Source organism: Sinocyclocheilus grahami, unplaced genomic scaffold (assembly GCF_001515645.1).
Source record: "Sinocyclocheilus grahami isolate Dianchi unplaced genomic scaffold, SAMN03320097.WGS_v1.1 scaffold58.1, whole genome shotgun sequence".
Classification (NCBI taxonomy): Eukaryota; Metazoa; Chordata; class Actinopteri; order Cypriniformes; family Cyprinidae; genus Sinocyclocheilus; species Sinocyclocheilus grahami.
The window spans coordinates 2,369,712-2,391,353 of record NW_015505237.1 but is presented as its reverse complement, the minus strand read 5'-3'; the positions used below and the strand labels follow the sequence as shown (position 1 = coordinate 2,391,353).

The window sequence follows — 21,642 nt, the reverse complement described above, 5'->3', positions numbered from 1 at the left end:
AAACACTATGAAATATGTTGTGTGCCTTATTCTGTGTAAGAAGCCACATCATCTCACAGAAGGATTTATTTCAAACACTCGACTGACGTTATGAAGTGAGTTTGGAGTAAAAATGTGTTATTAAATGTGGTATTTTCACATGTTTTCTGATGGAGCAGCATTTACTTCACAGAGCCGTAGTTCACTGAGAAGCTATGCAAACAGCTGTCATTATCGCAAACTATTTCTTCGATTTTAGAATCGCGCAATAAAATCGTCTGCGATTTTTTTGCGTAACTTGTCAGTGAACTACGGCTATGTGTAGTAAATGCTGCTCCATCTGAAAGCACGTGATGATGATTTCCTGCTGATTACAGAACTGGCATTACTATCAAAATGCGCATGACAATCGCATTCAATTAATCGTGCAGCCCTAATCTACAGTATGATTTAGAAGAGATAACTTGACTAAACTTCATCATTACTATCAAAATGCGCATGACAATCGCATTCGATTAATCGTGCAGCCCTAATCTACAGTATGATTTAGAAGAGATAACTTGACTAAACTTCATCATTAACATGACTGAAACCTAAAACCAAAATGCGTTCTTGTTTTAGGACAACTTTGATGACATTTTTTGATCCGCTTCAAACGTTGACTACTGTACATGTCATATATGCATGTGGCGTTACATTTACATTCAGCTTTTGTGCAGTTTTTGTTTGGCCAAAAAACAGAACGAATTTGCATGCCCTGCTGTAAATTTTGCCCGGTTGATGAAAAGCAAGCTTATGTAGATTCTACACATTTAAACAATTCAGATAAGGTATCTAGAATTATTTATGGAGCAAACAAAATACAAACATTTTCACTTAACCCTTTTCTTTATTTAAAGGCTGAAATGTGAGGTTTACCATTTTATGAAACCTTTTCAAAGTTTCACTTGAACATGTCGTACATGTTATTAGTTAAACTGCTGTCAGTCATGTTGTCATTTAAAATCCAGACATCATTGGTAATGTTATAGTTTTAGTGTATATGCAAACAAAAAGTCATTTTATTTGTTGATTGTCGAGTGCGGCAATTGAAGATTGGATTTATATCCATTTCGCGGGAGGCACATTTATGTGGTCAACAAATTAGATATTTAATCACTAAAAACACATTAAGTGACCAAATTTAAACAGGCACTTTTTATGTCTTCTTTATTTAACACACCTGATTCCAATAACCTTATTAGCAGACATCTCCATAAACCAGACTGAGTGTGTCAGATAACAGACATACAAAGTGTGCAGTGCTGAGAGTCCCCAGGACCAGGACTGAAAACCACCAATACAGACAGTACAACGTTAACAAACTCCATCAAAATGACTAATGGCCTAGCACCACATTTCATTATTTGTCATAGATCAGGTCACACGACTATGCTGGACTTGTCCAGGTTGAGTAAGACACATTTTGAGCTCTAAATAGTTGCCTAGAGGGACACAATAAACTTTGTGTACAAAACGGTTGAAGGTACAGCACAGAGAATCTAAGACTCAATGTGTGGCCGAGTTCCTTGAGGTCACAAACCTCATCAATGCTAAAGTAAACTTTGTTTTAAGCAGAGCTGGGTTTGTCCCCCATAGCTAGTAAGCAATCAGCTATGACTGCACTTACTTCAGAGCACATGGGCTGTTAGTTGGCCATTACACACCGTGCTGAAAAGCCAACAGTGATGCATTAGTTGCTAATAATAAAAGAAGCACAGTGCGCCACTCTAACACCCTTGATTGGTACCTTTTATAAAAGCACAAGTCTGCCACATGAATTTAGACACTTAATGAGACAGGATTCTCTTTGGCCCACCACGGCTAGAAAGGGATTAATTAAAAAAGACAAGTGAAAAGGGTAAATGGCACCAACACTCTTCAGATCCTAAGAGAAGTCGTTGGAACTGCAGCATTAGGAATACAAATGTTAAAGCCGACTGAAGAGCAACTCCATCTAGTACTGCCAGCTCAGACTCCATGAGAACTTTTAAAACCAATTAGTGAATATTGATGAAGCAACTGAAGGTATTAGGTGCCACTAATGAATTAGAGGCTAAGAACTTAAGACCATTATTTCCAAAGTAAAAGGCTCCACTGACAGACCACTACAAGCATTGGACTTCACAAGTGACAGCTTTAGCACGTACTTTTACACATACAAATTCTTAATTACTTTATATGAGTAGAGAGCAGCTAAGGCAACGTTCACACTGCAGTTGAATGTGGCCCATATTTTTTCCATCCACCACATGTGGAACAGACCTGTTTTTTAATATGTCATTTTACACTGAATGTCCTATTAAAGTATGTTATGGGATCTGCTGATTTCATATGGTTTTGAATATCTTTTATAACATTTTTAAGATATATATACTTACTGACTTTAAAAAATGTAGTGTAACCAAGTAAAACATTTTTGCCTTATAGATTGTACACATTTGAGTGTATACATCTGTTTTATTTAAGTAGTTATTTATACATTACATAATTTTTAAAATGTTAAAAGCATTTTTTTTTTTTTTTTTTACAAACAAAATATATTTGGAATTCAGATTTTTCTTTAATATTTTTATCTTTCTACTATAATTTTCAGGTGTTGCACCACATGACATTTAACCTGAACTAGCCTCGCCATAAAAAGGTAAAATTGTTTGATAGTTTAAGCAACTTATTGCTCTGACATACAATTTATATGAGATTTTTTTTTTTTTTTGAGATTTAGAGAAACAAAAATTGGTTTGGAGAAATTATAATTTATTCACTATTTTTATGTTTAAAAACTGTTCTGTTTAATAATAATAATAATTAACATTAATTTAAATATATTATGAAACATCATGCCCAGCAAAGAATTAGTTCACCCAAAAATGACAATTCTCATCATTTACTCTCTCATTCCAAACCCACATGATTATGATTCATCTTCAAAACAAAAATTTATATTTTTAAATAATATCTCTTCATAATTCATTAATTTTTCACAATGCCTTTGTGACCTTTTTGGTTTTTCTAATTTTTGGTTACCAGGTATCCTGACATTTTATCCTACCCTGGATGTGCACATCAATATTGCGTCCTTTTTCTCATGCTGAACAGCAATATTTAATGTATCTGCATTACAGTAAGGGTAGGTTTAGGGTTGGGGTAGGTGTAGACTTTAATAAAACCATCTAATAGGTAGAAAAAAATATTTATTGTTGGTTTCCTGTAGCTGTATCCCTTCTAGCTACAACCGCGAATATAACACATAATTACTGTATTTGCATTACTGTAAGGGTAGGTTTAGGGTTGTGGTAGGTGTAGACGTTAATAAACCATAATTTTACAGGTAGCATTTTTCGTTGTCGAATTGTACTACCCACTGGTTTAATGGGAGGTAGCAAAATCTGACAGGGTAGCACAAATCGACAGAACACTGGACATTCAGTGACAGAAACATCTCAGGTTTCATTAAAATATATTAATTTGTGTTTCAGAGATTAAAGAGCCCCTATTATGGGTAATGAAAGGTTCATATTTTGGTTTTGGGAGTCCCCAACAATAGGTTGACATGCATGCAAGGTTCGATTCGCTCAATTATTCATTTTTTCCAAACCCCTCCTTTGCATGACGCTAATCTGCGGTGATTGGTCCGATTGGGCTCATTTTCATTTCATCATGCCTGTAATGCCTGATAAAGCAGCATTTGTGAGCGCAGTGCTGCTCTGTGTACAGCGTTACCGGGGAAACAGATATTTTACGCTCCAAAAGCGGCACCTAGTGGCAAAGAATGAAGTTGCATTTTCATTCAGACCAATGGAAAAGACCAACAAGTGGGCAGGCAATATGCTAATGTTTCATGTTGACTTCAAGATTGGCTTGAGATTCATTTTAAAAACGACTCGTTTCAATGATTCAGATTTAAAACTTTGCAGGAAGTTTTCATTGACTTGAGGTCATTTTCAAAAATCCATAATAGGGCACTTTAACCAAAGTCTTATGGGTTTGGAACAACATGAGGGTGAGTAAAATATGTGAATTCAGATTTTTTGAGTGAACCATCCCATTAAGGCATTTTTTTTCTTCTTTTCTTTTCTTTTAAATTTTTCTTCATTATATCATTGGGGATGCTGTTCAGATATTAAAAACATGCTCATCATAGAATATGTGCATTCAAGTTGTTGTATGCCATATACTGCGTACATGGGGTATTTGGTGCATGAGCATGCATGGGCTGCACCACTGTCTTTATGACATAGCTTAAGTCCTAAGACAAGGATTTTCCACTGACCCTAAACGAAAGAGTAATAAGTCTCGGATATGTGGTTCTTAATGGCCAGAGAGTCTCAGAGACTTAGCATGTCACGACCAGGACGCTTCCAACAAACCAGGTAATGACTATAACTCATACTAATGCTCTGACCCCATTTAACCTTCCTTAATGTTAAGAAATAATGCACATTTGGTTAAGCTGCCTCGCACACCAGCCGACTGGATGAGGTCAGGAAAGAGTGTTGAACAATCCACACCCTCACTAGTGGCGCGACCTCCTGCGGATTGTGAACTGTCAGTAGAAACACCCTCCGCCTACTTGCTCTAATGAATATGCTATAATTCACAGGCACATTGGCAGATGTTCCAAAGGTCTGCCACTCTCTCATTTGTGCCGCCCACCTCAAAGCTCTCGTTTCAGATCTTACTCTCACAATCAGCCTCAGAGTGCTGAGTCTTCTCATCTTTTCGAAACCACCGCTCATTAACTAAAATCTTCTCATAGGAAAATGTCTCTCACCTTCCAGTTTAGGCGGCTCAGTTCCTTGTCAATACTGTACTCAGAGATGATTACTGTAAACTGTGAGTTTAGATTGCAGTGAAGACTTTTAGTCTCTCTCCACCATGTGAAAGGCTCTCTGTGACTGGGTCTCCTCAGTGCATTATTCAATCTTCCCTGAACCATGTGGAACAGCTTAAACACACACACAGTGAGCGAAGCCAATCTCCAACTGTCACAGGACATTGACCTTCATCCTCAAGTGCAAGGATGAAGGTTTGCTTTCACAGATGTGCTCTGTACTAACAGAACCTACAGAAGGTTTCACCAAGTCTTTTCATTTCTGTTTATCTGTAATTCACACCCTCTCGCATCTCATATTTTAGATTCAATCGTCTATATAGCCCTACAATGTATGCATTTTGCAAAGAGAAAAAAAACTCTACAAAAAATTACATTCCATTCGATTAGTCAAAAAAAAGTAACAAATATACATACATATATATTTACATATATTTATTAATACTTTTAAATAAATTAAATAAAACACTTTTAATACAATTTTAATAGTGTATGGTTAACTAAAACCAATTTGTATTACTTGAAATAAACTTTAAATAAAATAAAATATTCCAGCTAATTGCAAGGCAACATTTCTCATTTATTTTATCTTGCTAAACTGAAACTGAAATAAAATAAATGAAAGCTATATGAACTTTGATAATAATAATAATAATAATAATAATAATAATAATAACTACTACTAACATAAAAAAATTTAATTACTAAAACATTAAGTAAAAATTTGAATGAAGACAGACTTATACTTATACATTGTTTGTAATCAAATGTTTACAAAAAGTATGGAGATTATAAAAAATAAATAAAAAATAGATAGTACACCCAAGTACAGTTTTGTACAGCACAAGGTTTGTATAGACATTAAATACAGCCGTTCAAGCTGAATTAATTGCTAGAAATTGTAAAGGAGAAGAAAAGTATGAAGTCTCGCAAGCCCGCAAGCTACAAAACAGCCAAAGTGCCAAACCATAGAAATGTATCTCATTCAGCTCAAATTACATTTTCCACAGGAGTCGACTAATAAGGAAAAGGGAATAGCAGAGGAACACATTCAAGAAAACAGAAGTAATATGTAGGTGACAGGGTGTGAGTGAGGAGCAGCAATGGAAAACAGGCAAGAGGAGCAGGAGGAGAGGAGGCTGTGCATGTCGTGTGCCAATCTGAACCATAAAGGGATTTTCTGACGAGAAAGCATGAGAGAGGATGGGAAGAGAGAGGAGAGGAGAATCCACAACAGTCACTGCTTCCTTTCTTTTTCTCCCTAGTTAGGTCCTGCATGATAAACAATCATTTAATAGACCACAACACCCTGTCAACTCCATTGAAAAACCTTTGGAGACCCAGATGTGCTCTCAAAATGCACAAAAGTGTGAGAAACACAGGGCAGCCCCACTTCAAAACAACATAACTCTTTATAACAAACTCTCGCAGAACAAAGCATCGACTCTAAAGCTACCCTTTGGCGTATGTGCGCATTCAAACTGCACATAAACATGATACAAACATATACTAGTTGCTCCCAGTCATAAACCGACAGCTTGTCACATGAGAGTGCAGGAGAACTTCAGAAGTGGTGCGGCTGGGCAGCCTGCGCATCCCGACGGTTTAGCACCGTCAGCAAATTCGCACTCAGTTTCGGGACAGTAAAACATCAGGCTTTCTTGGCCGCGTGGAGAGAGATAGACGGGGAGAAAGTAAATCAAAGCATACGCTGACAGAAACTCAGTCTAATTTCAAAGGCCTCCACCAAGATCTTGACAAGGCCCTAAGATACCAAACTATTAAAAACATACGGGGGTGCCAAAACAACCGCTGTGATGCTGGGAAGAAAATGAATGCTGCGGATGATGCCTGATGTCACAGTGCAGCCGGAGCGCTTTTACTCCAGGAAACCTCCGAAATCTGAACTTAATTTCTGAAATAAAGACCCTTGTGCTGAACAGATGCAGAGCTACACTGGAAACCGTTCATCTGCCTCATCCTAAAGTACGTCTGCGAGCAAGAAGGTGTCTATTTACCTTTCCACTAAGAGACAGAAGTGGGCTCATGAGTTCAAGACAATAGAGCTGCCAAAAGCAGCATTCGCTTCTCTACCACTACCTCTCACACACTATGATTTATGGGTAGTAATTACTTCACTGCCGGTGACATCATCTCACCACGCTTCCCGCACAAAAGTGACTAATTAGCTGTGCTGTGCTGTCTTCTGATGCCTGCAATGTCTTTTTTCTCCTATTTTCTTTTTTTTTTTTTAGTATGGAAGACAAGGCATGTCAAAACAAGACATTTCAACATCCCAAGGCAACACCGCTATCTCTGTAGCAACCTTTCTAAGCAGGCATACATTAATACAGCACGTCTGTTGCGCTCTCACACACACGTACACACACACAAACACAGCACTAAATCCCACCAGACGGCTTCTAAACAGTTTGCTCAGAGAACAAATGCAATGCATGATGGGGGGAAAAAACGTATTTGGACACTTTGGCTGCATCTGAAATCGCATACACTTGGAGTAGGTACTTTTTGGAATAAGTAATTACTGCTAAATAAGATCTATATGAATGTGTGTAGTACGCTTTTAATCCAGAAGTACTACATCACTCGCGTTGTTGTGATTGCACCAGCTGAGGCGCTTCACTGCCATTCACAAAACCCACTCCCGTGGCCTCATGGGATACATTCTCAGAAAAAAAAGGTACAAAAGCCGTCACTGGAGCAGCACCATTTCAAAAGGTACACTTAAAGGTACATTTTATTAACTGAAGTGTACATATTAGCACATAAATTGTACATATTAGTACTTTTGAAAAGGTACCACCCCAGTGACAGGTTTTGTACCACAGTGTTTACAGAATGAACACTTAAGAATTTCATCAGTAGTAGGACATTAACATACTTTTTGCCTGTTTTTTTTATTAACACTGGAAATTCGGACATACTGTTCTTCTCACATACTGTTTTTATTTTATTTTTATCTACTGTATAGTATGGAAGTATGCATATTCAACTTTCTGGTTGTCAAATTTGAGTGGATCATGTGGTTAGGGCACATATGAGGACTTCATACGTCCTTTAAAAAGCAGCCGGTTAAAATGAATTGCAAGAAAGTCCAAGAAAAGTAAGGTTAATTCAGAGAAAGGCTTTTAACACTTGCTTTTATTTCTCTTTTCTTTCTCTCAGGGTTATCTGGCTACTGCAGCTCTCTTTGTATTGCACATTACTCTTTTCTTATTAAACTGAAAAGCTTGTTTTCATTGTGACGCGTCCATAGGCCCCAGTGCCATCAATATTAAAATAGCTATCTATTGTATACTTCATGGGTGGAAGAACAAAGGAAAACAACAATCTTCTTCTTTGTAATACTAAACAAGTGTGACCTACGGATTTTATGACTTTAGAAAGTACCAAGAACACCTTGTAATCATTATCATATACAGATTTTTTTTTTTATGATCCTGATGTTTAAAAAGGGATTGCAGAAGGGGGAAAAAAGAAAAAGAAGACATCCCAAAAAATCTCTTAAAGGTCAGTATTTTATTAAGCAATGAGAGATTTGCTCTGCAATTAAACTTGAAATTGCACCTTCTGATCCTCTAACTCACTTTGTGACCATATTTATATTTAAATGACCCGTGTCCCCCTTTCTCAGATTTTTTCCTGATTACAATTACAATACATGCTCAAATAATAACCTTTAAGAATATTTCAATTATAACAAATAAATCGAAAAATAGATTGCCTTGTTATTTTAATTATTGTGACAAGTTAAATGGGGGGGAATCATTCCAGAAATCAAAACATAATCATAAAAAGAAATACATCGCAAATTGTCTTTAAAAAATCAGAACTGCTACACAAAATTACTGAGAAACTACCTGTTGCCGTGGATGGCCAGTATTTCAAATACACGCATTTGAAATACAAAATACTATTTTGCATTTTGTTTAAATACATTTAAGCGTAGTATTTTTGTATTCTATTCAAAATTCAAAAATACTTTTTGCCAATCAACCTCTTAATTAGACTGCTGATTTCCTGGATCAACAAGTACACACAAATACTAAGATTAAATGTATTTAAATACAAACTACATTTGACTTTTTCCAAAGGTATTTAAATACGAAATAGTATTTAAAATACACGTATTTGAAATACTGCCCATCCCTGCAGGAAATCAGCAGTCTAATAAGGAGGTTGATTGGCAAAGTACCTTATGTATTTTGAAAATACAAAAATACTAAGATTAAATGTATTTAAATGCAAAAAGGTATTTAAAAACAAAATAGTATTTTGTATTTCAAATACATGCATTTCAAATACTGCCCATCCCTGCCTGCTGCTAATCTAATAAAATAAAAAAAACTATATTACTAACCTGATTTCTAATTATTAAAACCCCGAATTAATATGATTATACGGTTTAAGACAGATGCACCAAAATGAACGTGAGTTCATTCTTTGTTGATTATTCCACGTGTTAATTGTGATGAGTAAATAAAATTCCCAATCAGGCCAGGTTTATGAAAAGTCATCCAGTAAGTTACTGATATTCCATTCTGTTATCATGTTCTCATCCCACTGTCGCGTGGCCAAGTGAAGTTTGTGAGCAGTCAGTTCATAACATGATGAACAAAGGAATACTCCACTCCCCCTTTGTGCTCAACTTTGAGAGCAGACGCACCAAAACTCCCGCTACAATAATTCTAAATCGTTTACCTATGTCAGGAAGTTATCCACGAAGAGTTTTATCTAAAACGCGTGAAAGTCCATTGAGGCGTGATCCCGTTTTGTCGTTATAATCCAAAAGCGCAAAACTTTCAGCGCTCGGATGTTTGGCTTGTATTGATGATAGTGCATTGTCTGCACGTGCTAGACAGCTCGCTTGACCACGCCCCTTTCCCCCATGACCCCACCCCTTGTCCAATACCATGCACTTAACGGAATTACACCTACAGACGTTTGTGAAATTTGTCTACGTTTTTTTTTTAATAATAATAATAATCACCTTCTGCCTACATCAATGCATATATTTAAGGTCACTGAGTGTATTGAGGGCTTGGATTTTGAGTAAATTGCTTTAGGGTGGTTATATAGATAAATATAAATTTATGACAGCTTATTGGACTGTAGTGCCAACCATAGTATGTGGATAAGTGTAAATATTACTAATCTCGCTAAGTGCACTAATTTGAACCATCTGTGCTGCCTTCTGTTAATGCTATAAAGTTATATATTGTGTGTGTGTGATCTTTTTAATTAATTTAATGTAATACATAAAGCATATACACACACACACACACACACTGTGTACATTCACCTTGCAAAATGGTAAAAAAAATAAAATAAAATAATAATAATAAATGCAATAAAGATTATTTAGTACCGCCCTGAATAGACTAATTCACACATTTCAAAATAATACATTAAAAAGAGATTAGAAAAAAAGACTCACTTCAAAAGTTTTCAGGCGCTTATTATTTTTATAATTAATTATATAATTGTATATCTATTACTAATCTCGCTAAGTGCACTAATTTGAACCATCTGTGCTGCCTTCTGTTAATGCTATAAAGTTATATATTGTGTGTGTGTGATCTTTTTAATTAATTTAATGTAATACATAAAGCATATACACACACACACACACACACACACACTGTGTACATTCACCTTGCAAAATGGTAAAAAAAATAAAATAAAATAATAATAATAAATGCAATAAAGATTATTTAGTACCGCCCTGAATAGACTAATTCACACATTTCAAAATAATACATTAAAAAGAGATTAGAAAAAAAGAAAGTTTTCAGGCGCTTATTATTTTTATAATTAATTATATAATTGTATATCCAGAGGCGGACAGTAACTAAGTACATTTACTTGAGTATTGTACTTAAGTACACTTTTTGAGTATCTGTACTTTACTTGAGTATTATTTTTTCTGGGAACTTATGACTTTAACTTCACTACTTTTGAAAGACAAATATTGTACTTTTCACTCCACTACATTTCTATGAAGGTCCTCGAAGTAGAAAGTCGTAAGCAGCTTTGAAAGTCAGTGGGTGATTTCTTTCTTCTCTAAAAAAAAGGGGTGTTAATTTTTTTTCCCCATAGGTTTTTAACATTCTAAAAGCTCTTTATTCCAAAGATACTACAAGCTAGTCAATGTATTCAGCAGGTGTAATGTATTGTAAGTTGCATCAAAGGTATTGCAAGTATTACGTACAATAATAAAACATTTGTGCATTGACATAAAAAAAGGAAATTTACTTTTGGTACTTAAGTACTTTTAAAAGCAAGTACTTCTGTACTTTTACTTAAGTAAAAATCTGTCTTTACAACTTTTACTTGTAATGGAGTAATATTTGACAAGCAGTATCTGTACTTTCACTCAAGTAATGGAGTTGAGTACTTTGTCCGCCTCTGTGTATATCTTTATAAAGAGGTTATTATTAATATATTACTCTACTTCAAAAGCTACAGAAGATATTTACATGTTTCTCAGAAGGCAAAATAAGTACAACACTGATCATATTGGAAAAAGTTTTATGTTATGTAAAATCGCTTTTCAGGGTAGTACTAAAATTAATAATAATAAAATATAATAACAATGTGCAATTTTTATTATCCCTTTTATTTAAAGTAATTATGCAAGATTTGTGTATGTGTGTATGTATGTATCTATATATGTATGTATACATGTTTATACATACATACATATATACATCTACAGTATCTCACAGAAGTGAGTACACCCCTCACATTTTTGTAAATATTTTATTAAATCTTTTCGTGTGACAACACTGAAGAAATTACACTTTGCTACAATGTAAAGTAGGGAGTGTACAGCTTGTAAATTTGCTGTCCCCTCAAAATAACTCAACACACAGCCATTAATGTCTAAATCTCTGGCCACAAAAGTGAGTACACCCCTAAGTGAAAATGTCCAAATTGGGCCCAATTAGCCATTTTCTCTCCCCTGTGTCATGTGACTCATTAGTGTTACAAGGTCTCATGTGTGAATGGGGAGCAGGTGTGTTAAATTTGGTGTTATCGCTCTCACTCTCTCATACTGGTCACTGGAAGTTCAACATGGCACCTCATGGCAAAGAACTCTCTGAGGATCTGAAAAAAAGAATCGTTGCTCTACATAAAGATGGCGCAGGCTATAAGAAGATTGTCAAGACCCTGAAACTGAGCTGCAGCACGGTGGCCAAGACCATACAGTGGTTTAACAGGACAGGTTCTACTCTGAACAGGCCTCGCCATGGTCGACCAAAGAAGTTGAGTGCATGTGCACGTCATATCCATAAGTTGTGTTTGGGAAATAGACATATGAGTGCTGCCAGCATTGCTGCAAGGTTGATGGGGTGGGGGGTCAGCCTGTCAGTGCTCAGACCATACGCCGCACACCGCATCAAATTGGTCTGCATGGCTGTCGTTCCAGAAGGAAGCTTCTTCTAAAGATGATGCATAAAACTTTGGGCCCAATTTGGACATTTTCACTTAGGGGTGTACTCACTAATTTACACTGTTATACAAGTTGTACTCTCACTACTTTACATTGTAGCAAAGTATAATTTTTTCAGTGTTGTCACATGAAAAGATATAATAAAATATTTACAAAAATGTGAGGGGTGTACTCACTTCTGTGAGATACTGTATATATATACACACAAACACATACAGCTTCAAACTTTGCCTGTCACTGGCTCCAGATAACAAGTCAGTACATTGCAAGAAACATGGATTCATGAGCTTGCAACCGGCACCCCAACACAATCCATCATCCAAGTCTGCTTGACAGACTTATGCATTCATATCTTAACTTTGCACAACTGTGGTATTAAAACGGCTTCCTGTCTTTTTTCTCATTTGGGGGATGTAAACAGATTAACACAAAATCTTTCGAGAGCCCCCTCCCCGTTCCCGACACAAACCAGTGCACCCAGAAAGAATTAATTGGTTTCAGCAGTCATCCCTGCTGAACAATCCACTTGAGCACCCCCAATGTAGCCTCCCGGCAGAGACATCTCATCTGTCTCACACTCCTCCCCCACAGAGCCCATGTCTAGACCCTCTTGCTGCAGTGTGCATCCATGCTCACACTCGACTAGGGCATTAGGTTCACACCCTGCGCTATCAGTCGCGATGATGCTAGATAATGACTCAGACCGAGTTGCTGGAACACTCAGCTCTTGAGACACGGACAAACCATCTGATCTCTTTTTTTTCTCCTCATGTAAACATGGCGTATTGCAGGCATGCAATGTGATTATTGCATGTTTGTAATGTCTGGATCACCTCTGATAGCTGCCTACCCACTTGCCTGTGTTATTGTGAAGAAAAAAAAACACTGGGGGGAGGGATGTTTACCAGGGACCAAAGAAATGAAACAGTATCGTAATATCATTATGTGACAGTTCCTTGTGACTCCAGGTTGCAGTAGGCCTGACTGTCAATCTTTTGGTCATGCATTGCTTCATATGTCTCACATAGAATGACATACAAAAGCAGAGCTGGTGCAGGTGCAGGTGACTGTGTAAGTGCAATTAATAAATAATATTAATTATCAGCTATTTTAGAGTAAATGTCTTTAAAGCATCAAAATCCTGATACACAAATGACCTTTACACTCTCTGAAAAAAAGGCATAAAACTGGGGTTGTATGCTTTCAAAAGGTATTAATATGAACATTTTATGTACTAATAAGCAAATTTAAAATATTAATATGTACCATTTAGGGGCAAATAAGGTACAAATATTGAACTTTTAGCCTTTTCTTTATTGCTCTGCTATGCAAAGGTAAAACAAAATAAGGTCTCTTACACTCTCTAAAATAAAAGGTTCCAAAGTGTTTTTTCGCACTGATGCCATATAGAAGAACCATTAAGTGAAAAATTATTTTAAAGAACCATTTTTTATTAGTGTGAAGAACATATATATATATATATATATATATATATATATATATATATATAATATTAAGAACCTTTTTCCACTATAATGAACCTTTTGTGGAATGGAAAGGATCTATGGAGAACCTTTGATGCCAGTAAAGAACTTTTATTTTTAAGAGTGTAGACCATAAATTGTCCTGTGGCTACTTTGTGGTGAATCAGAGTGTGATACTGAATAAATCAGAAATCCGTGAAGCCATTTTCTGTTTTAGTGTTGCTGTAATTACTGTGTTTTACCTTTCTGGGGCAGTACTGCTCCCAAAAATGCACATGGTGCAGAATAAATTTTTTTTTTTAAAGTTTTGTGAAGTGTTGAATTCTATTAAAAGAAATAAAATACGAAGAGAAAGAGTCGTGCAACTGACGTTCAGTTCCAGCTGATTTTATTTCCTTCTTGGAAAAAGACAAAGTTCTGTACAGAGGTCTGACAGGCAGTGACTTGACACAATTGGCTGGCTTTTGAGTTCACTACTCAAATGTTGAGATATGGTATGGCAAGACAAAACAATATTGTACACAGCATATTGCACAAAATGAAACAATAAAACATATCTATATATTCCAAAAGTCATGAACAACACTCTTAAACATAGGGATGTATAAAGATATATGTTCTTTGTTCCTGTCATGATATATCATCGTCAGACATAAACACGCAATCTTTTACTTATTTTACACTCACAATGTACATAGAAATCTTCATGTTGATCCTCTGCCTTAAACACAACTGCTCTACATAAACCTGAATTCAGAAATACAAAATGCTATTCGCCATGCCATAATATACTAAAACAATTAGCTACATTTAGCCAACAAGTAGAAAAGATTAAATATCCTTGTACAATTATGGAGTGAAGACGTACTTCATTGTTCATGAATTATAGGCATTTCCACCGTATCTGTAATTCCATCCAGTGGTTCAAACCGAAATGTGTCACTATAAAAGCACAAAGAAATTGGTATTCAAAAAGTACAGTATCCCCAATAAGGACGCGATAAATCGCAGCTGTTGCTGCTGCAGCTACATACAACCTCACTCAGCGCGCGCATCATAGGCTAATGACGATTGGTCGTTGAAATGCAGATACTGTCTCTTTAAGAAGCCTGTGGATTGACACTGTAAACATGTTTAGGGGGCAGATTTTGGAGACAACCCAACCCCCTGGCTTTAAAAATCGGAAATCCAAACAGCGATATTCACCGATTGACACCCCCTCGATAGATTTTGTACAAAAATACACTCAGAAAATAATGAAACATTTAATCTCCGTTCCATGTGAGAGGTCATCAATTAAATAATACGAAACAAAGCTAGCCCTTCCGCGAGACAGACGGACATGTGCATGTGTAGCCTATACACACAACAGACTGACTAGAACACAAGTGACGGAGGGGAGGAGAGGAGCAATGTTTTGCCATTATAAATACATCGATATAAAAATGCCAGCGCCGAAAAGTTACAAGGATGAAAAAGTAAAAGGCAGAGAGAGAAGGAGAGAGAGAAAACGCTCCTCGGATGAATGTTGGTCCTGATTTGTAGTGTAAAGAATCGAATCATCTGAGTTGCGTCTGAATCCTGATGTCATGACGACAGGAAAGCTGGTGATTGTGTTTGTTTTTGCGTCTCATATGGCGCTGCCTTTCGGTTTCAATGAATCAACACCAGTTACGCTTCTCAACAGCCTTAAATCGTAATGAAAGCATGCGATGCTGGTCTAACACACGATTCTGGTAAACAACCTCAAGCGCGAGCAAACGAATCATCGCTCGCGTGCTCTCCATTCAGTACCTCCATCGACACAAGCATATGACCAGACTTGTCTTCTGTTTAAAAACGTCCCTTTTTAAAGTCGAGGAGGGCGCACAGCGTGAACTCGCCACCGCGCAATGCCCTCCTCGTCTGCGTCCAAAGCGCGCCTCCTTCCAGCACCAAACGAGCAAGCTAAGCACTTTCATCTGCACTCTTGTCAGCGGATAATGAGCACCCACAGTATCTGATGCATGGTAAACACGAGGAATCATGTCGTTGACTCGACTCGGAGGATTCTGCAGCCCTCCAGTCATTTTTCAATCTGCTCAATAAGTGAACACCAAGTTGGATATTGTCGATTCGAGCCAGTCCCCTAATATCAACTCGCTCACCTCTGGGGTGCAGTAGTCGGGGAACTCAAAGTGCGAGCCGGAGCCCGACTCAAAGTTGAACTCCAAATCTCTGTCTAGAGGCGCGGTGCCAAAGGTGCTGAAGCTGTCAAAGCCGGGACTGGTGTCCGCCAGCTCGTCCTCGAACTCCTCATCCGATGAGGACGACTGCGAGGAGGACGAGTGCGAAGCGGAGGGCGTCGGAGACGGCGCGCGGGTGTACTTGAAGCGCGCGGCGGGCTCCGCGTCTTCCTTTCCGCTCGCGAGCCCGTCCTCGTAGAGGCTCAGCGGGTCGCTGGATTCCGCCGAGCTGCTCAGAGTGGGACTGGCCGGCACGGCGACGGAGGGCGGGCTGCTATCGGAGCTGCATCCCCCGAACGCATGCCCGCGCTTTGCTGATTTCTCGGGGATCTGTTTGGCGGTGGACGCGGACCTGGACTTGTAGAGAGTGTGGTGGTCTGCCGGGACGGAGTGGGAGGTCAGCTCCAGCGCTGTGGATTTTCTGTGCGTCCTGCTGAGAGTTTTCGAACTCTTTTTGGATGCAGACTTCGCGCCGGGGCTGCCGCTCACGCGCTCCGCCTTCTCCCCAGTCTTGCCGCTGGATGACTTCACCTTCTTCCGAGGTCGATATTTGTAGTCTGGATAGTCTGCCATGTGCTTGAGCCGCAGACGCTCGGCCTCGCGGATGAAGGGGATCTTGTCGCTGTCTTTCAAAAGTTTCCAGCGCTTGCCGAGTCTCTTGGAGATCTCCGCGTTGTGCATGTCCGGCGACTGTTCCATAATCTTGCGCCTCTCTATCTGCGACCAAACCATGAAGGCGTTCATTGGCCTCTTGATGTGTCCCGATGGGGTTTTGCACCAGGCGATGTCCATTTTATCCCCAGCCGAGTTTGGAGAGCCGGGAGTCGGGGAGGCGTCCATGTCTAGGTCCATCTCCCCAGAATCAGTGGAATCGCCGGGGAGCACGTCGCTGTTGTTGCTGATGTGCGTCTGCTCCACCATAGCCAGGTCTGTGCCCATGCACACTCACTACAAGTCTCAACTTTTAATTGCGCACGAAAATCCTACACGTGCTGCAGCTTGAAACGCTTATAGAGCGCTAAGAGTTTCTTCTTCACAATATGATTTAGTCAGTGTGGAAACAAAGTTGCTGCTCTCTTGGTTCCACAAAGGCGCATATCCCCGTCAGGAGCTCTGTCGAGTCCCGGCAATGTCGTCAAAATCAACAGCCTGCCGTTCAACTGCCGGTTCGACTGAAAACGAACCCAGAGTGCGCTCTGGACGCGAAGTATCTGAAGCCGCTTAATGGAAACGGACAAGTGTCTTCAGCATAGTTTGTCGTGTGACCATGCGGTAGGTTTAGGCGACTGCACTTTTTCATGCTCTGAGCTTCCTATCTCCCTTCACAACTTTCAATACTTCTGCTAAACCGCCTCACAAGGATTTATCCTTTTCCGAAGGTATAAAGGAAAGAGAATCCAGCCAATCAGCTGCTGTCACTAGCCTATCCTCAGCCAAAGCCACGCCCCGTCGCCGTTCATTGGCTGAATATAGTATCTAATAATAATCGGCGCGTGCAATGAGAAGCTTTCTGTCTGACCTCATTCCATCTACACTGCAAACTTAGTTTTAAAGGCGCATTATGTACTCCCCCTTTCCTAGATCGCAGGCAGAATTTGGCAGGGGTGCCTAAATTAGGATAAGCAATTCTGATGTTCGATTATGAGCGATAACGCGGATTAAATCCAATGATTGTTAAATCCAGCATTTCACAATCAAGCGTTTGCTTTGACTTGCAGAAATCATCTGTAAATTATTATTTACAATATTAAATTGCGATATGAATATAAATTCGCTAAAACAAAATCATAATCGCTCGTTCATTCATATCAGACATACGCAGCGCCATGCGTTATTTATTTATACACAAAGACAGACAGTGCGCGCCCACATGCCACGCGCTTCTCCACTCAAAGGCAGCATGTTCTTGTTTGTGTTGGTAGCTTGCGCTCTGGTTGCCGGATTTCATATATTATATATATATAAATAATAATTATAATAATTATATATAATAATAATAATATATATTTTTTAAACGGATAGCCTATTTTTCAGCAACTGTTTCTTAAACAGTCCATTTTAACTATCACATTCTTCCAAACGGTGTATTTCTAGCTACTAGAATGAAGCTGATAGCAGAATGCAGCCACACAGCAGTCAAATGCAAGAGGTGAAGAAACAGCATTTGGCATCACGACTCTGTTTAAAACCGCCTTCGTTTACGCCTCTAGATGGCGTAGTAGAGCCAATAAGGCTGAAAACATTAGTCGTTATTCCACACAGAAAGTGTCTGCTCTGAATAACTGTTTAACTAGATAAAACAGATCTGAATATGCATTACGTAATCAAGTCATCTATCATGAATAGAAAATAACAACAAAACGCAAACATCTCGAGTCCATTCCCACATTATTGTGAGATGTGGAGATGAAGTGATGCATCTCCACTATCTCTGCTAAGCAGACAGTGACTTCCTAAACCCTGAATCAATATAACTGAAATCAATAGTTCGGTGACCTCAGAGCTGAAGTATTCTGAGTTTGAAGAATTGTTAACCATTTACAACACCAAAAGTACACAGTGTGCATGAGATTCTCCAAGGCAATTCTGAGGCCATATGATTTTGAATACAGTAATCAAACACCCTTGACTGTTTAAACAGGTGTGCTGGGAGAGAATGCACCCTAGCTTACCTTATCGTGTCTCATCACAGGGACAGATGGCCACCTTGCTGCACTTACGATTATTTACTTTAGCAGTTACACCTCAATATAGGCCACACAAACACTATTTTCTCCAGGTGAGTCAAAGGTGAGTACTGATGCCTGCCTGAATTGATTGTCAAATTTGGAATTTGACTCACCATGTTAACATGTTTTCATTTGTTTATAATCTGGATAACCACAACCGTTGCTTTATATCAGTAGACATGTTGTTTAAGACAGGTAAAACCATTTTTTTAATGCACTAGTCAATTTTGGGTTTTGGACTGTTTGGCTTTTCATACCATGTTGTTTCGAGCAAAAACTAGTGGAAAGAGAACATTCAAAATATATATTTTTTAATACATTAAAATACTTTTAAGTGTTTATTTGGTAACACTTTATTTTAAGCACCTAGTCTCACTATTAACTAGTTGCTAATTATCAGGCATATTACTAGCATATTGGTTGTTTATTTGTACTTATAAAGCACATATTAATGTATTATTATATATGACACCAGACCTAAACTTAACAACTACCTTAATAACTATTAATAAGCAGCAAACTAGGAGTTTATTGAGGGAAAATTCTTAGTTAATAGTGAATATGTGTTCCCTATTTTAAAGTGTTACTGTTTATTTTATTGCACTTTATCTATTTGTGTCTGTACATTTCAAAACACATGTATCATTAAAAGCCAAATGAGTTTTAAACAGTGTTACTATCACTCAGATACTATTATAGTTTTTATTACTATTTTGAATCAGTTTTTATAATTCCCATTTTCATTTTCATTTTAGTTAAAGTTTTAGCAATTTTGTTGTGTTTGGCATGCAATTTTTAGTAGTTATATAATGTAGTTATATTTTTTAATAGCTTTAATTTCAGTTTTATGCATCTATAATAACCCTGTTTTCGAGAGCCAGAAATCTCCACTTACATCCACCAAACTTCACATTTTCATATTCATATCTATATGCTGAAGGTTTTTGCCGAGGGGTTATATTATTTGCCCGATTTTATGCAACATTTTATTCCTAAAAACATGATCAAAATGAGTTGTTTTTCTGGTTGCTATTACAAATCTGGAGTGATATTAAACAATACAAACAAAATTCCCTCTATAAAAACCTTTAAAAAAGACACTAATAAGTCAGCAACTATAACAAATATTTTGAATCTACCATTATCCGATGTTCAATTTTCTGTTCTGGAAATGTATGCAAATTAGTGCTCATTTAAATAAACATGGTCTCATTTGCATATTTAAACATAACATTTCAGAAAAACGTTGAAAACAAAAATCCTAATGTAATCAATCAACTGGAGAAATATACAATTACAGTTTTTTTTAACTATTCACCTGGGGTGCCGTTTTAGAAAACAAATTAGAGTGGAGACACAGGAGCTCACAGCTGCAGTCTACTGGTTTGTTTCGGGGAGGCAGAGGAGCCGAGCACTTCCTCTCGAAATACCGTCGCTCTGCTCCTTTTTGCCGTTGAGGGATCATTTTCATTGGGGCAGAGAGTAGAGCCAAGAAAGAAGACAAACTCTGAGTCGAACAACTTGGAATTAAGGTCGGTCTCATTTGAAGACAGAAAATTTGGAGAAGCGAGCCAGGATCGTAATTTTTTGGGGGCTGCTGACGCCATCGTTTGCGAGTACCAGACCAGGTTCCCAGGCTGAGAAGTCGGTGCTAAAAGCTTGGATTCCAGTCCGTCACCTGTCCGTCCCGTTGTAAACCCGTCCCACATGAGACGTCCAGTCAGCCGGGCCCGTGTGCATTTCCATTCGCGGCGACCAGCCAAAGTGGCTGCTCCGCTCCAAGTTTAAGGTAGCTTTCGGTCCTAGACTTAGTCCTTGTCCAGAGGGCAAGGCAGAGGCGAACAGAAACAGTGACGCGACAGCTGAGCCGAGCTCAACCAGACAGACGCGGTGACCTAAATCAGCCCCAGTCATGTCTGGACGCAGCCAGAGCAAGGCAGACGGAGAGGAAGACAGAGCGAGAGAGAGAGGAAGAGAGCGACCCACACGTACCGACTTGAACATATACTCGCACTACGGTAGGTTTAGACGACTGCAATTAGCCTGTAAAGAAATGTAGTTTGTGTTATTATATCCCTTTTTGCTTAATACAGTGCATTTGAGCATCAGCTTTGCTGCTTGGTTATTTTCTGAAGCCTCCTTTGTTCCGAACCGCCTTCAATCATTCTTAAATGACTTCAAATGACTGAGCCGCCAACCCATCCACACGCACACCCCACCACAGCAAACAGCACACATCTGAATGCACTTGAGGTCTTTTTGACTTGAGAATTTACAGCCGAACAAGCTGTAAATAGCTTTACCCCGTTATCCGTATGGTTTCCAGAAGGATTCCTTATGTTGCGGATTATTTTTGAAACCAAAAACCAAGAAGAAACAAACATTAGATAGATAGATAGATAGATAGATAGATAGATAGATAGATAGATAGATAGATAGATAGATAGATAGATAGATTTTACCATATTTTCGGTGAAAAATACATTTCATTTTAAACTATTCAAATACACACTACTTCCTTAGACTTACATTATGACTTACATAAAAAAAAAAAAAAATGAAAAAAAGCCCTGCTTGTATATTACTGTTGCAAATTTGCATTTCTGTTTATAAGTTTGGCATTCATGAAAAGGTTTTTATTTTTATTTTTATTTTTTTAACCTGCCTACCTCTGTGACTTTCACACATGGTGAATGAACTAAATTTACCAAATGACTTCTTCAGGAATTATTAAAAAAATTTAGATTAGCAGTATATTAATATCGAGTAAATCATATTGCATTCTTTCCAGTTTCCAGTATGTCTCGGACTAAACAAAGAGAAGCTACATTTGACAGCAATTACAGCTAATAACAAACCTCCACTTCTTATCTGA

The 21,642-nt window shown here is 38.1% G+C and overlaps 1 protein-coding gene and 1 long non-coding RNA gene across 3 annotated transcripts in view; both read right to left on the bottom strand.

The window, feature by feature from the left end:
• The window catches only part of LOC107584288 (uncharacterized), a 68,829-nt gene extending 59,086 nt beyond the window's left edge, over positions 1-9,743 (bottom strand). For both annotated transcript variants that reach the window (XR_001609121.1, XR_001609122.1), the window contains exon 1: positions 9,575-9,743. This is a non-coding gene — a long non-coding RNA (uncharacterized lncRNA). The remainder of the gene's footprint in view (positions 1-9,574) is intronic.
• Positions 9,744-14,184: 4,441 nt separating this feature from the next.
• On the bottom strand, positions 14,185-17,383 carry sox4a (SRY-box transcription factor 4a). The gene has a single exon (XM_016270846.1). It carries the CDS (start codon positions 16,975-16,977, stop codon positions 15,895-15,897), a length of 1,083 nt encoding a protein of 360 aa, XP_016126332.1. The 5' UTR covers positions 16,978-17,383; the 3' UTR covers positions 14,185-15,894.
• Between the last annotated feature and the right edge of the window lie 4,259 nt (positions 17,384-21,642).

What these genes read in the sequence shown, in the direction of transcription:
- sox4a (XM_016270846.1), bottom strand. Translation starts at nt 16,977, where the DNA reads ATGGGCACAGACCTGGCTATGGTGGAGCAGACGCACATCAGCAACAAC.